Genomic DNA, 10774 nt, shown 5'->3' on the forward strand with positions numbered 1-10774 from the left:
AATATTTCCTTTTCTTGTGACAAATCAAGCGATTGATTCTTTTGGTGAAAGCATAACAATATTAAGGTAGATTTTTCAAAGTGAAAAAGTTGTAATAGGAATAAAAAATCCCATTCCATTTGCCTGGAGCTATTTATATCCACATATATTTAGAGAATGTAATTTGTTAATATTTTCTAACACGTGTAAGCGAAAAGTACCCGAGAGGATGATTTGAAGATTTCTCAGCTTGTTTTTGTTGTGCTAAGTTTTACCCATTTCAGTTTTGCATAAGATTCAACTTTTGCAGCATAATTAGCCTTCTAGAAATCAACATTTGGAGAAGTTGATGATTAGGTAAAGATTTGTGTTTTTTTTAGTTGTTAGATGCACTAAACATCAATACACTTTGAATTTACACTTTTTTTTTTGGTTTCTCCGATTAGTTTTGATATTTTTTTACCAAAAACCAAATTTCATTGCTATTTTTTGCATATCTTCATGTTTAGGTGGTAAACACACAAAATAGCAATGTACTTTGATTTTCACTTTTTTGTTTCCATTCATAGCAATTTTTTTTTTGAATTTTTTTTACCAAAATTGAAATTACATTGTCATTAGGTGCATTTTCCATTTTTAGGTGTTAGATGTACTAAATAACAATGTACTTCGAATTTACACCGTTTTTTCCAATTAGTTTTGATTCTTTTTACCAAAAACCAAATTTCATTTCTATTTTTTTGCATTTGTCCATGTTTAGGTGGTAAACACACTAAATACTTACTAAAAAACAAATCAAAATGTATGAAGAGATACAACAAGCCATAGAAGACGAGGTTTCAAATGATTTTGATGTACTTGCATCATTTTTCATACGTTCTAATATTATGAATATCTATTTTCAAACGCATCTTAGCTTTGCTTATAAAATCAAAGTCAATAACACACTCCAATTAAAGAAAATAAGCCGCATGGGTATCTACCCTAGTTTGTATTTAAAAAAAGTATTCCATATATAACCTTTTTGGTTGAAAGCTCGTAGTTATTAATTTTTACACCACCAATACAAATGAAAACTTCTTTTAATTTGGTTTATAAATTAACCGCAAACTATCATTAACTGACATGACGTTAACCATATGTAATGGAACCACATTTGAGTTTGAGACTCTTGTGTTTTTTATTCATCAACTTGAAACAAAAAGGCGTTTTGACTTTTATATCTTCATCATGATTCTCTCTTCAATTAAAATAAAAGGCATAAAAACACTTTGTTTTTAAATGAATGAATCAAAACCATAAGTGTAAACATCATGTTCAGTTTTTGTTTGAGATTTCCAAATAACCGACAATTCTATAACATTCCCAACCAAATAAACACATACAATATTCACCCCATAAATCATTATTGCATCTATTTACAATATAAATAGAAAAAAATAAATAACTTTACACATTAAAATCAGAATGTAGCACACCATGTTTGGTTTGACCGTTTGACCAGTTACCAAATGTTACACTTTTAGCGGTGTTTCTATTTTATTGGTTGCCATATAGGATAGCTTTCGGTTTCTTGGAGTTTTCATACCATTAGGTGAAGTTTTCATGGACTTTGAATTTTTCATTGATGGTGATTTTGAGTTTTTCATAGCTTTGTTTGCTGGGCTGTTGAGTTTCTTCTGAGTCAACTCAACCAGGACTCGGTTTTCCCATGGTTGAATTGCAATCCATCTATCCAACCAACTCCAACCCCATTCAGCAGTAGCTGCTTCTGAATCATACGGGCCTAAATTGTATCTTGAACTTGGCCTCCACTAAAAATTCATCGTAAAAATCTTTGAATGCAAGAAATAGCAATGCATTTTCATTTATTTTTTAATAACAGAATCAAAGATTCATAATCTTTCTATAACAACTTTGTAAAATTAGCTTTTTTATTATTATAATTTTTTTTTATGAAAATTGAACAATGTTGTAATAGGAAGAAATGAAAATAGAATGTTATTTAAACAAATTTATGAAAGTATGTTGCTATTTTTTTCATTTAATCCAAAATAAAATTCAGGGTAATTGAGAGAAATAGCAACTTGTCTCCATTTATTTGTTTCTTATGGCGTCTTATATTCATTTCTTTCTACTACAACACTGTATTTCTAATTTTATCTTATCTTGATTCTTGTCATTATACTTTGAAAAATTCATCCAATTATAGCAATGAAAATTACTATGTATTTCACGACATTGCTATAAATTGGTAGATTATTTAAAGTACAATGTTGTAATAGGAAGAAATCACAACAAGATTATGTTATAAACAAATACACAAAACTACATTGCTACTTCTTGTATTTAACCCCATAAAATTCCTTCTCTATTTTTTAGTATATGGAAAAAGAAGTCAAATGTGCAACTTAGTTTCAATGTATTTATAATATAGTTACTAAAAATTAATTGACTTTTAAAATAATTGATTGAGTTTACCTGATGAGAGAAGGCATATGCCATAGCTCTCCCACGCTTTAACGCAGCTTCTTCTCTATGTTGTATCCTTGCAAGCGCCTCATCAATGGTATCAGAACCACCACTCCACTCCACCTACCATACCAAAAACAAAATAAAAAGAAGAACAAAAATTCAAGTGACCAAACCAAAAGTTAAGAAACTAAATGAGCACAAAGTCAAAAGTTTGATGACTTTTTAAAATTTAAAAAGAGTTAAGTGATCAAATAAGCACAAAACCAAAAATTAAGTGGCCAAAAATAACCTAAACCCTTATAATAACAATAAGTTTTTTTACTTTTTTACACGAAAAAATGCTACGATTATTTTTAGCAAAATGCAAGGAAATAGCAATGTTTTTTTTTTTTTTTTTTTTTTTTTGTTAACCATAATTACAATGTAAGTATATTTTTTACCTCTAGATCACGGAGCTTGGTCTCGAGCTTCAATTGATTCTCTAATTTCTTCCGTTTAATTCCTTCTTCTTCAACCATTTGAAGTCTTCGTGTTCTAATTTGGGATTGTATCTTGCTCCATGATTGAAGATTCATTAATGTATTTGATGTTTGCTTCTTTCCAAAATCACCTTTTGTAAGTGTTTGCAATCTTAATACTCCTTTCAAATGCTTTAGTGCTTTTCTTGCCTTCATATATGATTATTTTTATTATTTAAGGTTAAATTAGTAAGATTTGGAAAACCAAGTAAAAAGTAGCTATAATAATTAATAAAAAGAATATAACATGGGGAAAATGGTCATTTAACATGGACGTAATGTTTGTTCATTTTATGACTCCTTCCCTTCTAAACAACTAAACAAGGTGCATTATGGTTTTGAGGTCAAATGGTTTAAATTCAACTAGAAATTTTGATTGAAATGCCGGATATTTTGAAAAAAAAAATCGATAATGACCATAAGCTTTAACAAATGATAGCGAAAATATTGGTAATAAATACATACCGAAGTCTATAAGAAGTTGACAAATTCTAGGTTTGACCTTAAAAGTCAAACTTTACGCTTTGTTATAGTCAAAACTAAGTGTGTGACCCGTGTATTACACGGGTTTATTAAAAATAAAATTTTAATATCAATATATAAATATGAAATATTTTATAATGTAATAATTTACATAACATAATGTAATCTTCTGAAAATTTGCGAAAGAAACTAAATCGTTGGAAGTATTTATGAAAATTTATTACCAAATTAATAGAATGATTTCATTTTCTTATAGAACTCATTACATTTTTATGGAATTTTATTTTAAGAAAATGGAAATCCCTAAAAAATGACAAGTGGAAAATAAAATTTCTAAAATTTTCACAAAATGACAAATATCAAAATGAAGGAGAAGATGGCATGTGGCAAAAAAAAAACATTTTTTTTATTAAAGACGACTAGGAAAGAGCGCATGCGAAAGTATAGGTTGGAAATAATTTAAAGTTTGGTAAAAAAAATTGATTGGAAATAATTTAAAGTTTTCTAAAATAAAAATTGGTACAAAAGTGAGTTTTCCAAAAACATGTAACGGCGAAATCCAAGAGTGTAGAGTAGGGTTGACTACCCGTTGACCAAGGAAGAGCCAATTGTGTAATAACCATAAAATATTGTGCGGAAAAAATGAGGTGCAAAAAAAGTATCGAAAATAGAACAATATTGGAAAAGGAATGGACCAAATTGATAATTGAACATACTTCTATGGGTGGAGATTATAGTGGTAAAACTGACCGATGAAAACTACGAAACCCTAGAGAGTGGTGGCAGAAACCCAAAATCCTAAATTTTACTATTGAAACATACTATGCGCTTTAATACATGTATATAATTTCTTTTTACTTAATGTACACATAAGTCCCAAATTTTTTATAAACTTTCCCTAATTTATTTTTTCCTCCAGTTTTCTCAATTTTCGCAAATGTCTTAAATTTTTTTTTTTTCATACAACAATTTTTGAAAAAAAACAAAACAAAATTCCCTTACCTTAAATGCCCTGAATGCTGTTTGGATACGAGTTGCAGCAATATCCTCAACCACCTGACGGACAACCTTAGGCTTCTCGGAAGCAACACCATTGACCAAAATTGTTGACTTTTCTTGAGGTTGGGATTCCGATTTATTTTTCACGTATAAAGTAAAACCCTGTAATAGCATGCACAAATAGCAAATTTTTATAAAGTTTGAAACCCTTTTTTTCTTATAAAATTTAAGATCCTTTTTCCCCATATATGTTTTTTTTTTCCTCATACAACGAATTCAAACGAATTTTCCATCACGATAAGCACTATCTTAGCAATCTTTTTACAAGAAATGAACTAGAATAAAAAAAAATTTCTAATTTTTTATTTAATTTATTTACACCGCAATATATCCATGAGACTATGATAACTTGGTTCATTAAAATAATATTAACACATGTGACATGTATCATGGTATACCTTCATCCTCTTTGATTTTGGGTTCCTTGATTTACTTAAGTTGATTATATTCTTCAACCAATCTCCAGATCCCATTCTTGATGCTACACTTGGTTTATACTGCTAGATAAAATATAAAATTATTTATAAAAAAAGACTTATTTGTCAAAAATGAGAAACCATAAATCCAATAAGAAGGATCATATCATTCAGAGAATCTCGGATAAAAATCAACATAAAGCACAACAAGAACAAAGGAGAACTCCATTAGTCAAAGTCAAAGAAGATTGTTTGAAAGACATGATGAGAGTGACATACCAGAGAAGAAAAACTTTAGATTCTATAAGCGAAATGTGGAATGCCCACAAAATCCGAAGAACAGAAAAGCGAAGCAAAGTGGATTTACCATTTGGGGAAACGAGTAGAGAAGAAGAAATAGGGGGGAAAAGGAACAAAAGGTTGGTGCGTTGAAATTGTGGATATTATCGCCATGGCCAATTATTGCTCACCAACCAGCTCAATTCTTTCATTAAATTCTCGCTCGTCAAACTTTGATTCTCTCTAACGGGTGTTAATTCGAATTGGAGAAGGGAGAACATCAACAGGGTGCATTTTATTATAATTATTGAGATTGAGATTGGGTTTCTTTTTAGCTCTGTGCCAAGAATCTTTATTATGATTGAGTTTGGTGAACAATAATGGAATTAATCGAATTGTCGTTGGTGACTTTGGAGTTTTGGAGAGGAACATCATAATTTTGAGTTGTTATGACATAATTTGTAATATTTAATGGAAGGAAGAAGGGCTGTATTAACATAATTTAAAGAAAGTACCAGGCAAAACGCACGATTTTATTTATTTATCTATAATGGCAAAAAAGCAATCAACTGTCAACATGATATAAAAAAAGGAGAAATTTCGTCAAATAACCATAAAATGGATGGTTTTTTTCAAGGAACCATGTTTAAGAATTCATCGGCTCTTTTTGGCAAATTCCATAATAATAACTATTCTACAATATGATTGCATTTATATTTTCCCTTCAGATTAGCATCATTTATAATAATAACTTTTCTACAAAACCAGACACGTATCTGCAACAATTATATAACAAGCATCAATATATTAACAGTTTGTTTTGTTTATAAGCACTATATATTTACAAAATTTAAAATTAAATTTATGTATTTACCATGCAGCCAATAGTGAAATGTCACAACTAACATTTTAACTAGGAAATTCTATTCTCGTGTAATCATTCAACTATTGTAAATCATATACTCGAAGTAAATATCACTCGGTGCTCATTTAAATTTAAATGCACCTCTCATGTTCATCAAAGAGTCTAAAACCTTAAGAACATTGGTTTAAGTCTATATTGGACTAGGATTTCCTTTTGGGTCTAATGGGCCAATAAGCTTCCAATTCGACTATTTTAGTCCTAGGACCTTAAATGGGCTCTAATTGGACCCACTTCCATAAAACTTAGCATTTTGGGCCATTTTTTGTCCAAAATAAATTAGTTTACCCTTAATGGGCCTTATTGGGCCATTAATGAATTAATTTGCCCTAATGGGCCATAAACTCCCTTTTTCTTTCAAAATGGGTCGTGAACCATCTAATCAGCCCAATAGGCCGAAAACTTCTCTATGGGCCTCGTGATCTCGATTAAGGATCAAGATTGGGCCAAAATAATTCATATCCTCCTTCTTAAGTTAATTCTCGGCCCATGAGTAAAAAATAAAAAGAGAAAAGGCTAATTAATCCAAACCACGACACATCATTTTTGCTTAAAGGTTAACAAGGCAAACTGTTCAACATGTAACTAGGACTTCTCATGTTTCCATGCACACTCTCTCTTCCCCTCTCCTCTTTATGGTTTGGCCGTGAGCATGAAACAAACACACATACATAATTCATTTTCAAACACCTCCAAAAATCTCTCAAGAAATCATCCTCCTTCCTCTAAATTTTCGATTTTTGGTGTGTGGTTTCAAGAGGATCTTCATCTAGATCATCATCTTTGGTAAGTACTTACTTGGATCTATGTTTTAACTTCAAGATTCCATCAAAAATCTCTTCTTAACCCACATCATCTCATGAACTATGCTCTTGAACTTCATAGACTTCAGAAATCTCCTCAAACATCTACGGCCGAAAATCTTCTTCAAACTCTTCATCAAACCAAGAACAACAAACCAAGATGAGTTCATACCCCTATTTTAAATTTTTACTTGGTTTTGTGGGAGAATACAAGTTGCTTTATGTAGATCTATGTGTATATGCAGGAATATGTGTGCTTTTCATGACTTATTTGTTGATTATGTGCTATTTACTTCATAAATCTAAAAACATGTTAAGAATATTAAGTTTATCACTTAGATCTACATGAAAACCTTGATAAAAGTATGTGTTATCACATATAATACATGAAAAGTTGTAGATCTGGGATTTATACACTTAAAATAGCAAAAAGGAGTGTTGCGTTCAAAGATCTATAAACTAAACTCAAAATTCAGCCCTTGACAGAAAAGTTTTTGTCCAATTTCAAACTTTTTTGACCACCTTAATGATAATATTTTTCAAAATTGTTTTACATGCAAAAAGTTCAGATCTATACCTTTAAAACGACTACTCTCACGTTTTCATACGAGTTTTCTACAATTTTTGGCAAATTTTACAAAACTGTCTATCAGATTTGAAATAATTTCGGACCAACCTGTGAAGGTGAGCAATTCACACTTGTTAGAGGCCAATAAAAATTATGAGAAAAATTGTGAACAAATTATACAAAGTTTCCAAGCCTCCAGAATTTACGGATCCAAATTTCGACTTACGATGATTTTTCTACAAATTTTCCAACAACTAGGTCAGAAAAGTCAAAAAACCAGAAAAATGTGTATTTTCACAAACATCAAGCCAAAAATGATATTTTTGAAAAAATGGGTTTAAAATGTTATTTTTTACCACAAACTAGTCATAAACCCAAGTTTTAAACAAAATGGGGACTAAAGTGTTATTTTCACAAAAATTAGGCCTTAGTTGTAAATTTTTGGCTTAATAGGCCAGGAACGTCATTTTACAAAAAGTGGGCCTTTTATGCTATTTTAGTGAATACTTGAACCAAACCCAACAATAAACTAACAAATGGATTAATTTTGATCATTTTTAGGTTATTGGACCTTAGTGGCCCATTTATATGTTTGATAGGTATTGTATACTATTTGCATGCTATTTGGACCTATAAATACCTTACATGTCAAATGGGCCTTAGTTTTCCTACTACATATATTTTGGGCCCATGTTATATAATCTCATTCAAATTAGGTTTTGAAATGAGTCACATGTTTAGCGATGCCCTAGTGGCTCACTTACATGGTTCGTTGGACCTAGAATGAGATTTATACGTTTATCTTTGCGTAAATTCGATTAAGGATCTAGTGAGTTTTGTCGGTTGACACATATTAAGTGTTCGATCGTAGCCTGTAGTTATAATCAAAGTCTCTTTGAGGGAGAGAGGGGTTTTGTGTATATATCTATAAGGGGACGACACCCCACACCTGAGCTGTTCGCTACAGTTAGACTTCATCGGTCTAGGGTGACTAACCTTATTCTATTTTTCAGTCTGCATTCACTAACGCCAAGACAGGCGGAATTTTCATTATTTAGTACGATTATAACGGCTCACTTAAATGAATTAATGTTATGAAGTTTGCGGAAGACTATTTTCTTTTATGTTGGGTTACTCTAAAACTTACTCATACTGGTACCCCACCTCGATGTTGGTACGACAACATTATCTATTTTCTTTTGTGATTGGATTACTCAGAAACTTAGTCACACTGGTACTCAACCTTGGTGTTGGTACGACAACATTAACTATTCTTCTTTTACTGGCAACATCGGGTCGGGGACATTCTATTTGCATTCTCTTCAATCATTTTTGACATATTATTAAACAATAACACACATGCATTAATACAAGATCATACATAAGCATACCAAACTATTTTAAGAAAATACAGGATTTTCTTATGATTACAAAGTTATACAAATCATTTTCTCAAATATACTTATGAACTCACCAACATTATATATGTTGACGTTTTTCAAAGTAACTTGTATTCTCAGGGACTCATTAAGCAGACGAATCAACAAGAATAGGGGAATTGTTTTGTGTACTGTTAAACATCATACATTGAATGTTTCAGTTATGTTATTTAAAAGATTGTACTTTATGTAAACAATGGCAGTTGTATTATATTATACATGATAATGATGATGTTATGTTTCATTTATATTCAATGTAATGATATTTCAAGATGAAGTCACGCACAAGCCCCCGGATGTTTCCGCCGTCTGGTTCGGGGATGTGACAAATTGATATCAGAACATTGTTTAGTGAACTGGCATACCTAACCATAAAAGATATGCAACTATAAAGACAATGGGACTAAACTACTCTAAACATAATAATTAAAATACATACTTATGTGTGGATTTTAGAGTAATAACACCACAAGAACAGTAAAAGTCTTTGGAGGATTTGAACATCACTATTAAACCCGGGCAGTTATATAGTCGTATTGGGGGTGAATGTAGCCTGATCAACTACATTCATTCAAAATACGACCAAAATGTGTTCGGGAGTAATTCTGATGGACAATGAATCAAAAACTTACCATTTAATTATCCAAAGAGCTTATAGAACCAAACCTAAACAAAATAAAAATACTATAGGAGTATTTGGTGTGCTATATGTTTGTAGTATTTATACCCCTTCGTGAAATACACTATAGACGGGTATCATTAGCCAGGAAACCCCTATCTCCCTAGTCAGGGAAAAGCAGGGTGGCTCGACCCAGAGGAAGACCCAGAAGGAGACTCAGAGGAAGAACCAGAGGAGGAACATGATGTAGAACTTGCAGATGGACCCTTCGAGTCAGCAGTGGACCTCAAAGAGGTAGAACCCGAGGGGAATGACGATGATGCCTCGGATGCAGAATCCGATGTCATCAATCCTCTATGCATGGCCAGAGTACCGAATTATCGTATGGGCCCCGATCGCCCCACGCCCCCATGGGCACATGATATTTGCAGATAGAGTCACCAGCAAGGGATACAACCACACTACGGTAGGAACCGAGGTTTCTTTGATCTTATCAATAGAGGACCAGCTGACCGGACCCTCCCAGTCATGGTCCGGCGCACCCTAGATATTGATAACCAAGCTTAGGACACCTCAGAACACGAACCAAATACAAACTATTGTTCAGGGAGATGAGAGACAAACATAGGAAGCAATCGGAGACCTCCAAGAGAGATAGTCAGTTTGGGAGGCATGACCTATGAGACACCGAACGACAAGTAGCTCGTCTCCGAGGTGCATCCACTTTATCGGCACCACCACCACACACTTTCCGCCACAATTAGGATCAACCTTTTCTTTTCTCCCCCCTACTATCCAGATATGACTCTCTTTCGTGTACTAAGACGGTACTTATCAATGAAACAATTATGTGCTATCTTTATTTCATGTTATTGCATAAATTCAATTATATGCACAACCGAACCCTCGAAACGACTAGATACTTAAGGATCTCGAAACCAAAACAACCGATATACTCTAAGGATAGATTTACCGATCGTGCCAAATCTGCAATTACCTACTACCATAAATACATCATAGGGATGTAGATGGAAACAATGAGAATCATACGACAAGACGTGAAATTTATAGAGTACAACCACGAATGACGATCATTACTTACGATCTGGCTTATCAACATGCAACAGGAAAATGTCATCCCACAGAAATAACAAGCACACCCGCGAGACACAACTCCTTCAGATGGACTCTGCTACATTCCAACCTGCTGTAAC

The 10774-nt window shown here is 32.3% G+C and overlaps 1 protein-coding gene across 4 annotated transcripts; it reads right to left on the reverse strand.

Annotated features, from left to right (window-relative positions):
- Positions 1-1321: 1321 nt before the first annotated feature.
- Positions 1322-5654, reverse strand: LOC111879943 (protein IQ-DOMAIN 9). Of its 4 annotated transcripts, none has more exons than XM_023876371.3 (6): positions 5298-5654; positions 4913-5011; positions 4458-4616; positions 2895-3122; positions 2461-2574; positions 1322-1793 (listed from the first exon to the last, which is right to left on the reverse strand). In XM_023876371.3, exons 1-6 carry the CDS (start codon positions 5298-5300, stop codon positions 1494-1496), a joined length of 903 nt encoding a protein of 300 aa, XP_023732139.1. In that variant the 5' UTR covers positions 5301-5654; the 3' UTR covers positions 1322-1493. The 4 variants fall into 4 exon arrangements, with proteins under 4 accessions (XP_023732139.1, XP_023732138.1, XP_023732141.1 ...); XM_023876370.3 differs by having other exon boundaries at positions 4913-5014; XM_023876373.3 differs by having other exon boundaries at positions 4913-5014; positions 5210-5654.
- Between the last annotated feature and the right edge of the window lie 5120 nt (positions 5655-10774).

The sequence above is a fragment of the Lactuca sativa genome, chromosome 1 (genome assembly GCF_002870075.4).
Source record: "Lactuca sativa cultivar Salinas chromosome 1, Lsat_Salinas_v11, whole genome shotgun sequence".
Taxonomy (NCBI): domain Eukaryota; kingdom Viridiplantae; phylum Streptophyta; class Magnoliopsida; order Asterales; family Asteraceae; genus Lactuca; species Lactuca sativa.